We start from the raw sequence: 20,299 nt of genomic DNA, 5'->3' as shown, positions 1-20,299 counted from the left end.
GGCATATCTAGACAGATAGAATATCGATATCACTATCTTAACTCTTGTCTGCAAACTGGCGAGATTGTGCGCAGAATCTGCGCAGGATGATCTCCGTGAACGCAGCCAGTGGCTTCCCAATCCAGTACCAGCTGCGCACAGAAAACAAACACCGCGTACTTACTGCCTTGTACAAGTTCAGCAAAGTTAAAGTGTTGTAAAGCACGGGGATTTACGGTGAAGCATATTCAAAATGCTAAATGGTCTAGCCATTGGAAAAAAACGAAAAATGAAAGTGCAAAATTAGCGTGGCACATTTAAGCGAAGCAGCGCTAAAAGTCGTATTGCGCAAATCATATTTAAAAAGTAAACTATACGCAGTGCTTCCCCTGAAAAGCATGCGTGCAATAATTAATATGCAGTTCATTAAAACAAATCACGCTGTTCCCTTTGGCTAGGCTGAATTGTGTTTCCTTTTTCTGCCAAAAAGTCAGCGCAGTAGCAACGTGAACTGACAAGCTGAAATGAGTTTGTTTTACCTTTGATGTGCTGCACTCATAATCCAAGGGACTGCTGTAGTCGAAACTTTCTGAGTGTCACGCAAACTCGAAGTCTCCTCTCTGCTCGGTCTTAAAACTTGCAAACTTGTATCTCCACTCCAAAACTATAAGCCGCGTCTGCAGCCAGATTCCCCGACAAACGTTGCTGCGCTGCGTTTCGTCTTTTCTGTGGGTGGGCGTTGTCTTGCAGTCTCTGTTAATAGCTTACTTAACTCTGCCCGTGCAGATCTCTTAGCTGCAGGCACCGCAGATACTCGAACAGTGATTCAGCGATCGCAGCTCCTTCTTCACTGACAAACTCGCCTTTTCTCTCTGCTGCTTTGTGAAGCCATGTGCCCAGCCTCCAGTGCCCTAAACCTCGCATCAGCCAATAGGAAGCGCGTTCTGCCCTCGAGTGCTGAAGCGCGCAGCAGTCAGCATCTAAACAGGTAGAGCGCTCTGAATGCAGCTCTGCCTGACAGATGATGGGCATGGGATTGTATTGCTTTTTATCCGGTTTAAGTCTCCATTAACCAACCAAGAATGCGCGCCCTGAAGGCGAATACCATTCAATGCTTGTGAATGATATTTTTAGATACAGTATCCAGTTCGGCTCTATTGGTGTTCCGGCCGCCCTAGTGGTATATTATACACGTTTCTAACTCGTTTAGCTCATCATGCAATGCAGCAGTGATATAAAGTATGTAGCCTAAGGGGAGGGCTGGGGGCCTCTACCCCAAATAATATTTTTGCAGCACTAACCCCCAGGGAATTCATATGCAGTGCAGAGATCTGCAACAGCAACAGAACAATAACTGAAGGCAATTTAAGAATTTTAAAGAATTACCCCCCCTTTCCAAATAAAGTACGATGTGAACGTTGACCCTACTTCCATCATCCTGGGATATTTTGTTTAGTTTTTTGCAGCCAATCAGCTTCAGAGGTAACAGTCACATGATTAGCTTGGTCAAACAGAACAGACCCAATCTTGCCAAGTGGCATGATAGCGGACTGTAATGAGCAGATTAATCAACTGGAAAAAAATATTTTCTGGATAACAGCATTAACTATGTACTGTGCACATCTCTGTAAATTACAGCATGAGTCTTCTCGTTTTGCACATTGAGTGGCTGAACGCTGATCAGCTCTTACACCCTCCCAAAACACACACGAGTAGACACTCTTATCCCTCAAGACACAGGGTAAACTGTACACAGAAACTGAGAACAGAGCAGCATGTGTTGTTACCGACTTGAATTCCACACAATATGCAGGTCCCACAGAACTCCTGCACAGAGAAGAACACGCTCCTAGCCACAGGCAGGGAGGGCTCGCTTTCACATCACTCTCTGCCCCAGGGGGGGTTATTCAGTAAAGCACATTCATTAGTCAGGGCCGCACAGGTTTAGAGAAATAACTGACTTTGTGTTAAAACTTGCAGACTACGTGATGACTCTGTGTGACTTGCATGGCATGTTATTACCTGAGCCAGGTGCATGCCCAGTGGACTTGCTGTTTTTATGTTTTCGTGTTTGGATTTTGGTGGTGTTTCAATGGGGTGTGTGTGATGTCTGTGATGTTTGTGTGAATGCCGAATTGCTCTGAATTTGCACACGGCTTCATCATGGTCAGAGGAGTGGAACAGGCCAGTATTTCAGTGGCTGCAGCAGAGGTTATTTCTTTGGTATTTTTTCTTTTTCTGTGTAATTTTCCGTGTACCTGCTTCCCAGGGAGTGGCAGGCATCCCATCCCCAACATTCCTGTCCCGAATATGCCCTGCGCGACCCCTGACCTCTCCCGTGTTCTCTCTGACCCCTGTTTCCACCCCATACATTCTCTTAGCAGTTTATTGGTTTATTATCGACCTTTACGCTGCTAACCACACACTTGCTTGTTTAGCCTGCAGCCTATTGAAGGTGAACGACAGTACAGCCACAGCGCTCTCTCACAGTGTGCTACCATGAACGCATAGCTTAGCAAAGCACAGCAAAAGCACAGAGGGACACGAACAAGGCAGAAAGCTGCACGGTAACGCTTGGTGAATAGATGCTACAAGCCAGATCTTCAAAGCGCAGGAAACTGTGGAGAGCTTTTTATAAAGGATAATCATTTCAAATATGCCCCCTCATTTACAGGGTTTTACTTTCTTACTGCTGTAGGATTTTATTTGGGTTCTATTTCAGGAATATAAATGCAGTGCAAAATGGACTGAACATGGCAAAATGCACTTCCATTCAAAACAAAACACAACGTTTTGCACGTGTTGCTTATCACTTAAAAAGATGCTTATCACCGGTTAAGAACATTTCACTGAAAGCAGCTTCAATACCTTCCCCTAATCCTAACCCTGTCATATCTTATAACATTGTTATTACTGGTAATGACCTCCCTGCTAACACAAGGGTGCCATCATTATGCTTAGTGATCCATTCTACACAACGCTGAAGCTTCACCATTAATGGAAAAGGCAACTCATTTTGCATTAGGTACCCAGCTTCACATGCCAGTGAAGACTTTAACCCGATAGCCTCTTCTAACATTACTATCGCTGGTAATTGTTGCCTGGTTAATGCAGAGAGTTTGTGGTTCATTTGACTCTAAACTGTATACATGACTGAGCTGGACCTGCACCTAGCATTACATTCCTCTGCACTTACCTCTTTCACAAGGAAGACCAGAGGAATATATACGTGTTTATATAGATACAGCACCCCGCTGAAGACTAGAGGAATATATACGTGTTTATATAGATACAGCACCCCGCTGAAGACTAGAGTAATATATACGTGTTTATATAGATACAGCACCCCGCTGAAGACTAGAGGAATATATACGTGTTTATATAGATACAGCACTGTGCTAATGTCTTACAGCACCCTGCTTCTGCAGTTTGGATTGTTGTGCAATGGAATCAAACCACTGGAACGGAAAGTCTTGGAAAATTGTCAAAATAGGCAAATTAGTGATCGTCTAATTTAATTGATGGCTTTAACAGGCCACACATGCAATTAATGTAAAACAGTAAGAGAAAAGGAACACAGAGCCACACCTGATAACATGGATGAGACTCTTGAGATGGTGTTTAAGATGCCTAATTAAAGCACAAAGTGGTGTAACACGTTCACACACGCGTGCCTGCTGTTTCTATAGCACTGATTATTGAACGGAAATGTAAACTCTCAGAGAGGTTTTCATGCAGGTCTGTATATAAGGGTTATAAATCTTGAGGTGTTGAGCTGATGGATTTGCACACTCCTGTATGTCAGAGTTAACACAGAGGCACCTTTCAATGCCAGGTTAACGACTGTGATTTCACATGCCCCTCCCCCTTGCTGTTTCCATGCTTGCAATCATTCTCAGTGCTGTGTGTTAGGATCACGTCTCTCTGTCTGTCTCTACCTGTCCTTACCTGACTCAGACCTGCTTAAGAAACACTGCAGGGCATGCAGCAGACTTCCTCATTAATGGGGGGGGGAAGCAATTAAAATGGCATCAGAAGCTACTTACTCTTTAAATAACCGTTTTTGCAATGAAATTACATCTAACCCTCACTGAAGAAATTCCATTGCAGGGTGGGTAGAGATCAGAGCCTCTCTTAATCTCTCAGGTCATACAAGCACTGACAAAGATAAAGTACAGAGCGTACAGAAAGACTTAGCACACACACACACACATTGTATATATATATATATATATATACACACACACACACAATCTCAATAACAGTCTGAGTAGACTATTGAAAGACCCCCCTAGCCTGTGCTTTGAATGAGGCGGCTGCTGCAGGCTGCAGTATAACATGTAGCGGTTTCTGCTACCTCTTTCTTTCCTACAAAAATAAGATTGAGATTCTCCTCCTTCGTGTTCATCGCTCTCCTCTCCCGCTTCAGTCCTATTCAGATGATGACTGGCTGTATTCCCGGAGCCCTGATCTGCCCTAGTCTCATCTAGGTTTGATTAGAATCCTGTGATCCCTGATCTGCCCTAGTCTCATCTAGGTTTTATTAGAATCCTGTGATCCCTGATCTGCCCTAGTCTCATCTAGGTTTGATTAGAATCCTGTGATCCCTGATCTGCCCGTCTCATCTAGGTTTGATTAGAATCCTGTGATCCCTGATCTGCCCGTCTCATCTAGGTTTTATTAGAATCCTGTGATCCCTGATCTGCCCTAGTCTCATCTAGGTTTGATTAGAATCCTGTGATCCCTGATCTGCCCGTCTCATCTAGGTTTGATTAGAATCCTGTGATCCCTGATCTGCCCGTCTCATCTAGGTTTTATTCGAATCTGAGCAGCACAAAGGCAGGGATCTGTACCACTGAGGAGAGCAGCTGCAGGTGAAGCCAGAGGCAAGCCTGCCCAACCTGCGAAGATACTAGTTAGCAGACAGCAGAAATGAGACTGCAGACACACCGAGCTGATTGAAAGAGTGGGGCTAAGTGAGATCACGCTGGTTATAGGGTGGTGAGAGCGTTCTTCAGTGCCTCTGTGAACTGTATACTAACCAGGAACAAACTACGGGAGCACGGAGCCTGGGGACAGAGAGAAGATACAGTGTTTGAGTAAAGACACGAAGCATGAAAAACACAGACATCCAAACATGCCTTACCTTGCTAGATGTGATCCACCATGCTTCTGTATCACAGAAGGAAAGAAAGATTCTGACACACACACACACACACACTGCTTTTGGAAATCGAGACAGACAGACGTGCAGCTGCAGCTGAATCACACAGTCACAGACACACTGAGTCACAGAGGTGTATCTGTCTAGGTGGCTGGTGACTCCCATTAGAACAGCGCCAAAAAGAAAACAAAAGCCTGCAAGATGATCGCATCTCTAGGAATTGCACGTGCTTTTGCCAAAAGCCGCGCTGTTCGTAATAGCTCCAGCAGACAGTTTCAAAGGGTAACTGTTTTGTTCAAACGCACCTGACAAGAACAACGTAACCCGCAGTAATCTCTCCCTAATCTGCCGAGAAGGAAAGAGAGCTTTCAGCACATTCAAGTTCAACACGAGCACGTAACTATGGGTAAGCCCAGAGAGGTGTGGTAAAGCACATTTAAAAGCATGGCAAACCACAGCAAAATCTGATCAATGAATAGTACATGGAAAGGCATGGGGAAAGCTTGCAAAAGGACTGGTAGTAGCCATGGTATTGGGTCCACAGCATTCTTCTGGCTCTATCCTGTTTTGTAAGACTTCACAAGCTCAGACAAACGAGAGCATCCGAAGTGTGAATTCTTTGCTGGAATGTGAAGCGGCTGCAGGGAGGCTCGGTTCTCAAGGCATCTGGAATTAAAAACACCATGCATGTTGCACTAACTACATGCACACTGCAGGGTTTTATTGTGATGAATCTGCGGCTAATTCAAAAATGCCTTTTGAAGAATAAAAAGAAGATAGTTGACGTTTCCAAACAGGCTGCATTCCCAGGTGTCTTTGATTATTGTATTTCTGTCCATTAATTATAAAGTCACAGAACAGCAGAGGAAACTGCCACATGTCTGTGTTAATATATACCGTGGGAAACGCACTTATTATTACTCATTTGATATTTCTTTTAATTATAAAGTCCCCCTGCATGGTAAAAGCACAGTATAGCCCCGTGTCATTTTGCTAACCATGATTACGAAGAGTGGTAATTGTTTAGAATGATCTAAGCCTGGGAAAAGTAAAGCAAACTGCGAGATTTGTGTGTTACTATATAGCGTGGGAACGTTAACTCAGGATTGACAAGGGGACTGTAGAAGCTTACAGGCGGATTTTAAAACCTTAGCAAAAGCTGTATCTACTTCACTGCGGGGTGACGGCAGTTCTCTATTGTAGTGTCAGCTGAGAACTATTTAACAGATTTGTTATTCCAGTTTCTGAAAAGACTCCTCATTGCAGATTGTAAGAAACCAGACCTCAGGACATGCGGAGCACAGATCACACACGAGCAGATATTAAACAGGTAAGAAACCAGACCTCAGGACATGCGGAGCACAGATCACACACGAGCAGATATTAAACAGGTAAGAAACCAGACCTCAGGACATGTGGAGGACGTCAAGTAGAGCTTTTTTTCAGGGTATCCCAGTCTAAGCCCTGAACTCTATCTTTCCTTCTCTGTCAGCTTGTTTACTCCCGCACTTCCTGGCTGTGGTTCTTTTGCTCCGGGGTCTCTGCTCTCCTCCCACCCGTCTGCAGAAACCACAGCCCCCCCCTGTCTGGAAAAGAACACTCGGAAGTAATTAACAATGAGAAGATCCGCACTGTTTCCATACAGCCTGCACACACCCACTCTGGAAAGTGAGCTGCACCTTATCGAAGTGGAATAAAGCACAGTGAAAGCATGCCAAAGCACAGGCACGCTTTGTAAAGCCAATTCAAAAACATGGGATGATAAACTCTGGTAAATGCATGGTATAACCACAGGGTATACTGCAAAATTACTGTGCACACTTTGTGTGGGTAATCTATCTGTCTGTCACACTGATCACAGACATTGCTGTGGTATTTGACCTTGACTGATCGCTACAGTGAGATACCAGGTGGTCACAGCCATTAGCAAGGGGTAGGCTTCTTAAAGGAGTGCTCAGAAAGCTTTTAAAACAATCACCTTCCCTCCTATTCACACCACCACGCCCCAGCAGTGCCAGGACTGTCCTCACCCAGCACATGAAGAGTTAAACCATGACGTGCAAATTCCTCAGGAAGACAAAAAAATAAAAGAAATAATAATCTTCCAAATATCTTGAGGTGGGACACTGAGATGTGAGCCCAGATTTACTCCCGAGGAGGGGGAGAGGGGGGGCGTTCTTATAATTTATGTGAACGAGGGGAGGTTGGGGGGCAGTGCACCCAGAGTGATGTCATTCCTTCAGCAGTCTTCCCAATGCACATATTACATTACTATGTACAATAACACGCACAAGCATTTTTCAGTTGTGTTTTGTGAAATCATCTTTACTAACGAATGCTGTTCTCGACGCACCGAGTTTCGTAGATCGTTCCCTGCCCGAGAACACTGCTGATTGTACCTCTATTGCTTCTGAATTTGTGTATTGTGAGCAGGGCTCTACAAACCACAACCCCAACGATAGGACAAACCCCTTCTTCCCCGCCTCGCTGCAGGCTGTTGTGTCTGGGTCCTGACTGCACAGCGAGAACGATCTGTCTGTTTCACCCTCCCAATGGAAGCTGCGTTGGAATTTCACCCTCCAAGTGACCAAGGAAGTGCAAGACTACCTGAAAGCAAGGGCTGCAAGCAGGGACACCCAACACACGTCGTACAAACTTCTAACAAAAACGATATTAAGAGTAAGAGGCACAACCTCCTTCCTAACAGAGGGAGACAGTGCCACCAAAACCAGCAACCAAAAAAAACAAAACTAGCTGTGTTTGTTGTGCAGGGGTGTGCGTGTCCTATTTTAAAAGTGCGACACTCCTTATTTGAGATACTGCATTAATCACAGCCCTGATTCATGGAAGGAGATGCTTGCGGTGGTGTCTGCGATACACAGTGCAGGATCTGGTATATCTACATGTCCAGCTGCAGCACTCTGCAATGAGAACGCATACACTGCACAGTTAATCCATTAGCTCATGAACTGTGACAATGATTAAGACGAGGACTATGATAAACAGTCTATCAGTCTGGGTGGTTACATACACAACATTAAAACTACCTATATAAACTATACACTGTATACACAGATCCAGTTGGGGGCTGTGCAATGGAGTATAACAGATAGACTGAAAACTCCCTCTTTCCACTCAGGAATGCAGAGACACACGCAGCCTGCTTTCCTCTGTGGCACGTTTCCACTCGTCTCTCTGAGAATCACAATGACGGGGCTTCCCTGAGACCCAGCCGCCCCAGCGCACCGAGCTCACAGGCGGGGGGAGATTGTTTAAGACATCCGGCTTGGGGGTCATTCACACCTCCTGTCTTCCGTCCCCTGTAGAACTGTTCTTCACATGTAAACACTGTCACAGCTGTTTGTTTCTACAGCGCAAAGTTTAAAGGCCATACTCAAGTGTGTGCGATCACTTGAGTGCGCTTTCATAGTATGAAGAAACCATTAACTTGGCACACTCCAGTGAGTATTGTCAGTAAGTGCTGTTTCTGAATATGGCCGAGGGCCCCTTGTTTTGGGTGAAGCAGCTGCAAATGTACATTCTGTGTGATGTGTTTCTCTGTGATGTGTTTCTGTGTGATGTGTAATGTTTGTGTGATGTGTTTCTGTGTGATGTGTAATGTTTGTGTGATGTGTTTCTGTGTGATGTGTAATGTTTGTGTGATGTGTTTCTGTGTGATGCTCATGTTTACTAGACATCTTCTCGAGCAGGACTTACTTGTAAAAGAGATCTTCAATCTCAAGTGACCTCCTGGTAAAATAAAGAGAGCGTGAGAGAGACTGGTGGGGTTGTTTGTGTTGTCACTCAGAGCAGAAGGGAATCTCAGACGCCTGGAGAATTCCCTTGGGGTCGATCGCCCCCCCCCCCCCCCCACCCGATGGATGATGTCATACCTTCCCCTTCGCTGCACTGCGTATCTGTTATCCCAGCCTCACCTGCAATGACACATCACTCAGCTATTCAGATCACCTGCCCCTCCCCGACATTGGAACAGAGAGTCCCGGACAGGTCGTAAATACTCTTCTATCAGCTCCACTCCCAGGGTGCTATTCTGCTCTCCCTCAGCATGGAGTACGAGCAGCACAGGAGCAGCTGCAGGGAATTCAGCTTCACAGAACACTCCGAAGGGGCGGAGCCTTCAATCTTCATCAGCATCGGTATCCTTTTCACTGACTGGCCCGTCTTCTCATTCCTCTAGCAGAGTGCTAACAGCAGAGTGTAGGAAAGCGTGGTGAAGCGCGGTCAGAAACTACATGGAAACCACATTTAATTCACAGCAGAACAAATGAACAATGTGCTAGAGAGGCAGCCATCGATCAAGCCTCAGTTAAACATTGCTTGATGGACTGGTCGTCCTCGGTCCCTAGTTAGAGGCTCTTGCATGTGTTGCTGTGCCAGCCTGTGCAGGTTTGAAGTTTTATTGGAAGGCTTTGCTATCATGTGTTGGCTTCAGCTGTCATTTCTTCTAGAACTGTAAACATTGGATGGTGCTACATTTTAGAAACATTTATTTCTCAGAGTCTTCAAATGACTTCAGGGAAAGTGAACCGTCATCCTTACAGAACTAGTGCAAAGCAGCCCACAAAACTAATCTGCGGGCTCTAGATGTTTTTGCAACATTAGCGCTGCGTTTCCTTTCAACACAATACTAGGAGTGGATTTGTGTGCTCAAGTTATAATCCCATGCTTAGAGGCTGCCTGTCTTCTCCTCCTGTCACAGCTGCAGCTTGTAATCCCCCTTCAGTACAAGCTGGGCTGCGTTTACATATTATTATAATGGTCGTTTTCAGACAGCAACACAAAGACTATAATCAGGTTGCTTAGTGACGGCAAATTACATCCGAGTAGAGAGGTGTGACGGGACGGGGGGGGGGGGGGGGGGGGTACACCAAGTCTTAACAGAGCACACAAAACGAAGCCCCTTCCTGCTTACTGACTCAGGTAGAACTGGAAGAAACAAAGCCACACACACAAGCGCTTCGGTGAATGCGTGGCATTAATGTTCGTTCACTGATTCTCTTCACTGCTGAATTTAAATGATTACGCAGGACTTTAATGAACATCTTCTGGTCTGCATTGGTTAATGAGACAGGGCTTTCATCCAGTCTGATGCTTCCCACAGAAGGCTGGCTGCAGGTTTCTCAACAGCTGTCAGGGTTAATTATTATTATTATTATTTATTAATTCTCTTACTTTGAAGGTTAAACAAGAAAGTTGAGCTTTCCTGGAAAAAAAAACAAAACCAGCATAGCACCTGGACGCCATTATAAAAAGGAGGGAGGTGGAGCTGGACAATAAAGAGATCAGAACGACCACGATAATTACCACTGCATGAAATCAAGTTTTAAATAACATTAATTGCGGCCCACTCCCTAGTTACTAGTTCTCTCCCTCACACACTTGTTTTCGCTTGTTGGTTTTTTAAAATAAGGTTGTACCATTGTCCTCTCCCACTCTAGTTTAATTACGTGGCACCCAATACAATACCCCCTAAATTAATCAATACTATCCCTAATAAATTGATTATTGGGAGGATGTATTTTACTTACAAATCAAATATATGTATACAAAAAAAAACCACTTCTCTCAATTTCCAAGTGGATAACAAATAATAAATCAGAAAGTTTTAGGGGGTTTTCAGAGGAGCCAAAGATCAATTCTTCTGGCACTTCCGCTGTGGAAACTACGCTCCCTCCTCCACATTCTCCCAGATAAAACAACAACGGAAAAACAGCTGGTAAAATAATCGCTCCTCAAAACGCCAAGTAACGAAATGACACTGCTTCCCCCCTCACCTCTCACTGCCATGAAGACCTTTCACAGCATTAACACAGCCAGGGCATCCCCTTTCTCTGCTGCTTTTTACTTGTTTTTCCAGTGCCAATGAAAGTACAGAATCCCTTCCTTTACAGCATAATGTTTCTGCATTGAGATGTAAAACACAATGGACAGGCCTGGCCTTACTGAGTGAACCCAGATTCTGGTGCTCTCAGAAACTCTGTCTGAACCAAGGTCACCGCGTTTGAACAAGGTCTAAAACGAAGCATGACACACGTGAATGTACAAAACTCTGCATCGATTTTTCACCAATGCACGATCCTCTAAAACCAAACCGTTTACCTGGTTTCACAGAGCTGGATTAGCACGGTTACCTCGGGTCAGAATTAGTGCTCTCGGGGGGGGGGGGGGGGGGGTCTGCAAAACGCTTTACAGAGCAGAAACTCAAGCAGATCTAATTCATTGATAAAGAATCTGGATGACGTACAGCAACGGTGTGCCAAACCACCAGACTGGCTGTTAGGGTTGACTACTTGAGGAAGCTGAACAAAGCATGAGTTCGCATCTCAGCCCATTCAACTGAGTGGAAAGCCAAGGGCAGGCCAGGAACGCAAACCACGCGGCTCAAAGACGTCGTCTTACCGTTCAACTGAACAGCCTGCGCTGTAGACGAGAGGCAAGTACGGGGCTTGTGCTCGCGTCAGCATTATGAACTGATCAGCCACCAGGAGGAGATCCATTAGACAAGCCTGCAGCTGGTCCTGTCTGCTTTATTACCAAGCAGTCGAATTTCTGTGATCTCAAGCCCAGCCCCGGCACACCTTGGGGAATCCCAGAGTCCTTTGAGGCAGCTGCCAGGGCGTGCCGTCTGCTGCCACTGCACTCTGCTGGGCTTGATGTACACAATGCATAGCTGCTGGCCATGTATATCAAACCAGATGATAAAACAAGTATTAACCCATGCTTTAAACACACACAGGGTTTCTTATCTCTAATAAGCATAATAATGTTCTTGCACGTCCCCGATCATGTTTTGGTAGCTTGTTTAGCTTTGTCGACCCCTCCCCTCCCCTCCCTTCATTTTGAATCTGGTCTTAAATCACTGGCACAATAAACTTGGGCAAACTATCAACTGTTACTGTCAGAGGGAACAGGCACCCTCTAGTGGTCAGTCAATTTCACTACACTACATTCAAATGGAAAATGTTTGGATTCAGTGTATTTCACATTTACAGGAAAGCAGATCATTTCTAATTCTCCCCTTACAATAATAATACTAAGTTCTGTTAATATAATGTATTATCCATAACTATTAACACTCGATCATGCTACATTTCTAAATACTCAAATAAATGGCAAGCGATTTTACTAGAAGTCTCTGTAAAAGACATTGAAAACGACTTGCAGTCGAAACGCTGGTCATTGAATCTTTTCTTTTCAGTATTTCTATGCAATGAAATAAATGACCTGCCATCGTAGTGTCAGTGTACACTGTGCTTCATCTTACTGTTCATTCAAGCACAGTGAATATTACTAAAGAATGCCATTTCTAGTGTTGAACAAACTACCTTCCCTTGTTTTTAAACTTGTACACGAGGCAGAAACCAACCTTCGCACTCCAGGATAATGTGCGTCAACGTGCCGTAGTGCCACGGAGAAACGTTTACCACGGAATTCATGAAGCTTCTAAATGGAACGCTACCAAGCGTTCAATAGTTACGTCATCAAAAGATTAGCGTGCAGTGACCTTCTGTACAGCCATATGTAAAGAACACAGACAGAGAAAGAAAAGAAAGATTCTTTGGTCACTTAAATTACAATCTTTATTTCAACTCTGTATCCATTGCTGTTTTTTTTCTTCCATCATTATGAAAACAAAAAATACAGCAAAACAAATCAGACAGAACAGCAGGTGTACGGCTGGCGAGAGCTGTTTTTACTGTACATGGAGAGAACAGGGACGGAGACGGGAGGGGAATGAACCTAGAAGCGCAGCCAGTACATGGCACTGCGGATCCGGTTGTAGTCGGGAAGCTGTTCAATCGGACCTGCGAGAATCAGAAATAAAACACAAGCTTGTCAGCCAGAGACTCCCCACGACACGGCCGTACACACGGGATCAGAGTTACCTGTAACACGGAACACACATCGCCAGGAGTCGTGTACATAGCATGTATCAAGTGGAACTGTGGCAGAGGGACGAAGCCCCGATTATGATCCTCTCATTAACCTGTTCTAAAGAAGGCTTCACAGCAGCCGAGGATCTGGTTCTTTAGGTGTATGTAAACATGCAAGGCTGACTTGGGAATCTCATTCGTGGGTGACACACTAGCTTCTACAGTAGATAGTAATGCATCTTCTCAGAAACTGGGGAAACCTCAATATTAATTTGCATTGCAAGAAACAGATTGAAACTCACCCCTTTTTTCCTGTTTGTCTTTGGTAATTATGTTAGTTACTGGCTGCTAAGCCTCAGTTTAAATAGAAGCTGCATTTCAGTGGGGCTATCCTGAACAGAGATGCCTTTCAATAAAGGACTAGGAGGGGTACTCACCCACGGCAGCCACGGCTGGACACTTGTCATAGATGTATTTGGAGCAAACGTCACGGATGGTTTTAGCATCAATCGCCTGCGAGAAACGAAAAAGTACCAGCCACGCGTTATGAATTGTTCAGCACAGATTTCTCAATATTCACCTGGGTTAAAAGAAGGCAGCACCAGGGAGGGAAACAGAGTCCCACTGACCGGCCCAATAATCAAAGCAAATCACTTTCTGCTGCGTTGAAAGCTCTCTCTTAAAAAGATTTGTTTTAAAACATGTTTGACTATTACGGAAGCATTTTACCTTCGTCGTCGTGATCAGGTAGGCTGTGTCAGGTGTCCTTTAACCCTTTAATGTACAAGGGATACGCATCCCACAAAAAACAAAGCTAACTTTTTTTTATTTTTGCCATGAGGTTCACGAAACAGGGTTTAAAATGTACTGACAGGTTGGATCTGGTCATCTGAATTGTCAGTTTCCTTCTTGTGATACGTGAGTTGCTCTCAAATGTATTTTAAGAAGAAACCATTTGAAAAACCGCTCAATTCCTTGTGCACCTTAAGGGGTTAAACATGCGCACACACACGCACACACGCACGCACACGCACGCACACGCACACAATGAAGTACAAACAAACTCCACGTACGTCAATCCTTGCGTCCCACTCAGCCAATGAGATTCTACGCCCGTAGCTCAGGATGTGGCGCCCGATGTCCTCGCATGCGGGGGTGGTTCCTGTGGGACGGGGGGGGGGGGGGGAGGGAGGGACGTGAGGGTCAGATCATTTTAGGGGTGCTAGATTCCTTTTAAATTCTATCTATAATCTGATTTATTGTTTTCCAACAGAAGAACAAATGCACAAAAAATGAGAAAAAAAAGAATTAAATACTAGTACTAATTGAGAGAGAGAGAGAGAGAGAAAGAAAGAGGAGAGAGAAAGAAAGAGAGAGAGAGAGAGAGTTTGAGGGATCTCAGACTGTGGATAGAAGTTTGAATCCATTGGCACAATAAAACTTTTCATTAGACCCACGCAGTGCACACGTGATTTTCTCCAGCTTAAGGAAATGCATTATACCTTTTATCCAATGAACAAATGAGGGTGAGGCAGCTTGCTTTAATTTAAAAAAATACAAACAAAGTCCTATTCGTTACCGTCGAGCTGAGCGATGAGGCTGGTTTTCAGTGCGTTCTTCGCTCTCACCACATCACTCTCAGTTACACTGGTGCACAGCAGCATCCTACACAGAGAGAGAGAGAGAGAGAGAGAGAGAGAGAGAGAGAGAGAGAGAGAGAGAGAGAGAGAGGAGAGAGAGAGAGAGAGGGAGAGAGGAGGGGGGGGAGAGAGAGGGAGAGAGAGAGAGAGAGAGAGGGAGAGGGAGAGAGGAGGGGGGGAGAGAGAGAGGGAGAGAGAGAGAGGGAGAGAGGAGGGGGGGAGAGAGAGAGGGAGAGAGAGAGAGAGAGAGAGAGAGAGAGAGAGAGAGAGAGAGAGAGAGAGAGAGAGAGAGAGAGAGAGAGAGAGGTTACATTCACAACTACAAGTGCTGTCAAACTATAGTGAAGTGAACACCTTCCTAACAACCAAGATGTTACACTTCAGGAGTTGCAAAGTTTTAGGGAAACGGAAACTTAAGAGGAAGGCAACAGAAATGTTTCCTCAGGGCCAGAGGCTTTACCAGCAGTTTAGATGTAACGTTAAGAGAAGGGCCAGATACTACAGCAGCTGTTTATCACAAGAGGATAAACCAAGTGGTTCTCCAGAGAGAACACTGCTCCTGTAAGTACTGATGCCCAGGGGTTTCAGATAATCCATCAATGATTTAGCGGTTTTCAATTTTACTTCATTAGGGCTCACCACATCAGGTGCTGACAATCATTGGTAAATTGGCAGAGTCAGCCCCATTCAAAGAGAAACAAGAAGCAAACAGCTGCATGGATTTGTGACGATGGCTGCTTTTCTTTAGTCTCTGCGCAGAACAGCAACCCTGAGGAATCCAAGCAGCTGTTCCTTCACTTGTTTCCCCTGGAATGGTAAATCAGCCCGATCCACAGCAACGTGTTTGTGCGCTCACCACTCCCGCTGGGCAAAGTGCAGCATGTCCTCCACGTTGTGCTTGTCTGTGATGAAGTGCATGCCGAACAGCCCGGTGTCAGAGTAGCAGGTGTTGAAAGACTGGAAGCTGTGGCACAGCTTGTCCTCCGCGGAGAGGCGAGCCAGGTTACTGCTGAGGTTCTGCATGGGACACACAGGGGCAAGAAAAAAACATATCACGCAACAACACATCATCATCTTGATGTTGATTAACTTGCATCGTTCCACCCTGAGTTAAACGTGCTGTAATGTAGTTAAACATGTTGTAATGTAGTTAAACATGCTCCGGTGTTGCTCGGGAATGGGCAGGTAATCAATACAACATGCAGGAAGCAGGGATTCATTTCTGCACAACCCTGCAGTCTACGTGCAGGAAACTTTTAAAAAAAAGCACAAGTGAAAAGCCCCCACCTTGCCCCCACCGTGGGTGACATCGTAGCTTCCGATGAGGGTGCTGGCAAGCATCAGGGGGATGATGTCAGGGCTGGCCCAGCGAGCTCCCTCCACTGCGATGGCAACGTGAGCCAGGGGGAGGGCATCGTCACGAACTCGGATCTGAAACCAGAGAGGAGGGAGAGTCAGAGCGAAACCCAGAGATAGAGACAGACACACACACACACACACAGACACACACACAGACAAACACAGGACCAGGGGGAGGGCATCGTCACGAACTCGGATCTGAAACCAGAGAGGAGGGAGAGTCAGAGCGAAACCCAGAGATAGAGACAGACACACACACACACACACACACACAGGACCAGGGGGAGGGCATCGTCACGAACTCGGATCTGAAACCACAGGGGCAGGCATGGTCAGCACCGATAGACACACACACACACACACACACACAGATAGGTACGCACGTACCCACACACACACACTGTCACCGACACACAGCCATGACCAGTGGACACTTTGCAATATGATAGCGCTATGCACACAGATCTGAAACCAGAGACAGACAAACACACACACACACACACACACAGCAAGAAACTTCCCGTGATGGAAACATGGGGCACACACACACACACACACACACACACACACTGCAGGGATGGAAATAAGACTAACTCCTATTGCACAGCAGTTTCACCCATTTCAGATTTTACTACCAGCTTGATTAACCCCAGTGTGTGCAGGCAACAAGCTGAGGTGTATCTTAAACTCACAGTAAAACCAGGAGTAGATCAAACTGCTGTGCAATGGGCGTCTTATTCCCATCGCTGCTCTCTCATGTTTTCTGTTAATAAGCCGACGTGGCTGGCTGTGCGGGAGGCTGGCACACGTACGTCACTCCCGGTGAAGCGGCAGGGAGCCAGCACTGGGATGGCATCGCCCTCGTACTCAAAGGACACGCCGCTGAAGTGCTGCCTGGCCAGGCTCACCAGATCATTGTGGTTCACACCTGCAGAGAGAGAGAGACAGCGGGGGAGAGATTACTCAATCCTGTCACTAATTGTATCCTGTTTGTATTGTACGATTTCATGGCTGACTGTCATCATGCCCAACCCACCTCCAGCTGCAGCCAGGACCATGCGGGGAGCCTTGTAATGGGTGTTGATGTACTCAACCAAATCCTTGCGGGTCAGGGATCTGGGAGAGAAAACAAATGTAACTAAAAAAGGACGTAGTTTATATTTTAAATCATACAATAACCCTACCCCCCCCCCCCCAGTGGCTATTTAAAAAGAAATAACCTTTAACTCTTGCAGAATGTTTAAACTTTAAACCACAGGTGCCCAATCACAGTCATGGAGGGCCGCTGCTCTCCAGGTTTAACAGGAAAATCACTTAACAGGTGATGGTTCAACTGGTTCAATTAAACAGCACTGGAATGAAGATGCGAGTTCCACTGTAGTTACAATGGAGAGGGAACTTTGCACCCCACCCTGCTTCAAGCTACTGACACCCCGACTAAGCGTAATGCGCCTGCTTGCACCCTGCTTCTCACTTGGCGTTGTCGGTGGGCCCCAGGATGGTGTGGCTCAGGGGGGTCCCCTGGAAGGCTGTGGCGTGGAGGTAGTCGAAGCAGACGTCCTGCAGGCAAGACTCGATCTCCTCCATCTCCCTCAGGATCACATCCCGCTCCCTCTCCACCTCGGAGTCGCCCAGGGAGCCGTTCTGAACAACGTCAGCCAGGATCGCTACAGCTGAGAGGAACAATCAACACACAGCCATCACACCACTCACACTGACACAATGACACACACACACTCCACCAGGGAGCTGTTCTGAACAACGTCAGCCAGGATCGCTACAGCTGAGAGGAACAATCAATCAACACACAGCCATCACACCACTCACACTGACACAATGACACACACACACACACTCCACCAGGGAGCCGTTCTGAACAACGTCAGCCAGGATCGCTACAGCCGAGAGGAACAATCAACACACAGCCATCACACCACTCACACTGACACAATGACACACACACACTCCACCTCAGTGTCAGCTAGGGAGTATTTATGAACCACCAAGATCTCCACAGCTGAGGATAACCAGCAATACACACTCAACACACATGCTTAATCAAGCTCATACAGACACAGAGACAGACACACACACTCCAGCTATAGGATCTCATGACCGAATCTAAACCACGGTCAGCCAGTAACACCACAGCTCAATTAAAAGAAACAAACGCTACACACCTGCCTAAAATCATGCATATAATAAGAAACTGCTATTCCAGGTTAAAAAAAAAAAAAACATTAGGCAGTGACTTTGAAAGGTGATTGAAAACTAAAAACAGGTCAATTCAGCGATGGGATAACAGTGAAATCAAACCACATACACTGAATTTGCCAGGACATGCAAATGGCAACGTTCCACACAACAGACATCACTGATGGATTTGAATTATTATTTTGAAGAGCTTTAAAAACTCCACAGTAAACATGTCAGCGTACCTTTGGGCAGGTCGCTGGCCATGGCCTTCATGTAATAGGCTGTCTGCTCTCGGGACGTGTAGGCGTTTAAATGCGCGCCCATGCTCTCCACCTCCTGCTCCAGAGCAGCCTGGGGGCGCTGCTTCGTGCCCTGCAAAACGAAACAGGGGGGCGGGGCGGGGTTACTAACAGGGGTGAAGCAACCCACCGCTACGGTGATGAATTTCAAAGCCTTTACTTTGAAATGTACGTGTCTACCCCAACACCAGAGTGCCAGGGTAAGGCAGCACTGCACTCCAGTCTGTAGTAATGCAATCCTAGGTCCAAGTGTCTGACCTGGTCTGTGCTGTCCAGCTGCAGCTCACCTTGAAGGCCATGTGCTCAAGGAAGTATCCACACCCATTGTTCTTCTCCGTTTCATAGCGGCTGCCGACATCAATCCACAACCCAACCTTAAAACAAGAACAAGAAGCGAGAAGAGAAGTTCATCTCAAAGACGATAAGTGTGTTCTGAGAGCCGCTACAGGGATTGGAATGAGATCCCTGCTGCACAGCAGTGCCACCCACTCCAGGTAACACTACCAGCGCGATCAGCCCCAGCTTACAGGTAACAAGCTCAGGTGAGTCTCATTAAACTCACAGTCAAACCAGAAATGAATCAAACTGCTGTGCAATGGGGGGGCTCATTTCCCTCCTCGGAGCAGAACCTCCAGACTGACCGTGCAGGTGGGCTGGTCCGAGTCCTCGGAGGCCACCCTCAGCCCGTTCTCCAGCGTGGTCACCTTGGTCTCAGGCATGCTGACCAGAGTCTGGGCGTAGGACATGGTGCCCTGGCTCCTCTGCAGGCTCACAAGGGCAGGCTGGACACAAAGACAAAGAGCAGGGTCACAAAACACCCAGGACTGTTACATGCAAAAACACACTGACTACATTAACAACAAAACACCCAGCACTGTTACAGAATAATAACATTTATTTTTATATAGCACCTTTCATAGTGGACCACCATCACAAAGCGCTTTACAAGATATGAGACTAGGGTGTGTGAACTGTGCATCAGCTGCAGAGTCACTTACAACAAAGTCTCACCCGAAAGACAGAGCACAAGGAGGTGAAGTGACTTGCTCAGGGTCACACAGTGAGTGAGCAGAGATTTGAACCAGGTCTGAAGGTCTTGTGAAGCTCTAAAATTAAAATATTACAGTGCGCAGCAAACCATTAAATTCACACGATGACATAAGTCGGTTGATGGATTTGTTAGTCAAGACAAAATGTTTTTATATATACAATAATGAAGTCAAACCGAAGCCTACATTACCGTTATAAACCGACTTTGCAAATACATACAGCTCAACAGAGGACTAGTTTGATAAAGAAACTACCATTGCTCTGACCCGTACTGGCGGAGTAGATGCCGGAGGTTTGAGTGACCTTGTTTTCACGTCGCCTATAAAATTCAGGGCTAGTTTAAACACGTCTGTTGCAATCCGTCGCGTCTATTCAGTCAGTTTTGTCGCTTTCCACCCTTTTAAAACGCTTTATTTCAGCTACAGACCTACAGATAAGAGACATGACCTTTCCTGGTTCATTACTGACACAAACCCACAGCGGGCCTCTGAATCTTACCTCAACAGACTGCTTTAGACACAAGTCTTTCAGGCTTTATCTAGGTAAAGCTTAATCAAACCCATTTCTGCCCTTGTCATCCTTTCTACCTATTAATACTCACCCTCCGGGCCCTCGCCAAGGCTTTCCCAACGGCGCTACCCGCTCTGTACATGGTGGCTGCCATCTTCTCCTCTCTGTGATTGAAGGACCGCGGGGGCGCGCACGTCCCCAGCAGAG

The 20,299-nt window shown here is 46.1% G+C and overlaps 2 protein-coding genes across 4 annotated transcripts in view; both read right to left on the bottom strand.

The window, feature by feature from the left end:
• Positions 1-867, bottom strand: part of LOC117412339 (collagen alpha-1(VII) chain) — a 77,631-nt gene extending 76,764 nt beyond the window's left edge. For all 3 annotated transcript variants that reach the window (XM_059000051.1, XM_059000050.1, XM_059000052.1), the window contains exon 1: positions 519-867. The gene's annotated coding sequence lies outside the window, so the exon portion shown is untranslated. The remainder of the gene's footprint in view (positions 1-518) is intronic.
• An 11,846-nt stretch (positions 868-12,713) lies between these two features.
• LOC117412492 (cytochrome b-c1 complex subunit 1, mitochondrial-like) lies at positions 12,714-20,299 on the bottom strand. Its single transcript, XM_059000049.1, has 13 exons — positions 20,184-20,299; positions 19,174-19,314; positions 18,820-18,906; positions 18,476-18,605; positions 17,512-17,710; positions 17,074-17,153; positions 16,850-16,965; positions 15,966-16,109; positions 15,535-15,695; positions 14,618-14,703; positions 14,112-14,200; positions 13,476-13,551; positions 12,714-12,969 (listed from the first exon to the last, which is right to left on the bottom strand). Exons 1-13 carry the CDS (start codon positions 20,244-20,246, stop codon positions 12,905-12,907), a joined length of 1,437 nt encoding a protein of 478 aa, XP_058856032.1. The 5' UTR covers positions 20,247-20,299; the 3' UTR covers positions 12,714-12,904.

This window comes from Acipenser ruthenus, chromosome 25 (genome assembly GCF_902713425.1).
Source record: "Acipenser ruthenus chromosome 25, fAciRut3.2 maternal haplotype, whole genome shotgun sequence".
Classification (NCBI taxonomy): Eukaryota; Metazoa; Chordata; class Actinopteri; order Acipenseriformes; family Acipenseridae; genus Acipenser; species Acipenser ruthenus.
Note: the sequence above shows the minus strand (reverse complement) of the source record. Positions and strands in the feature narration are given on the sequence as shown.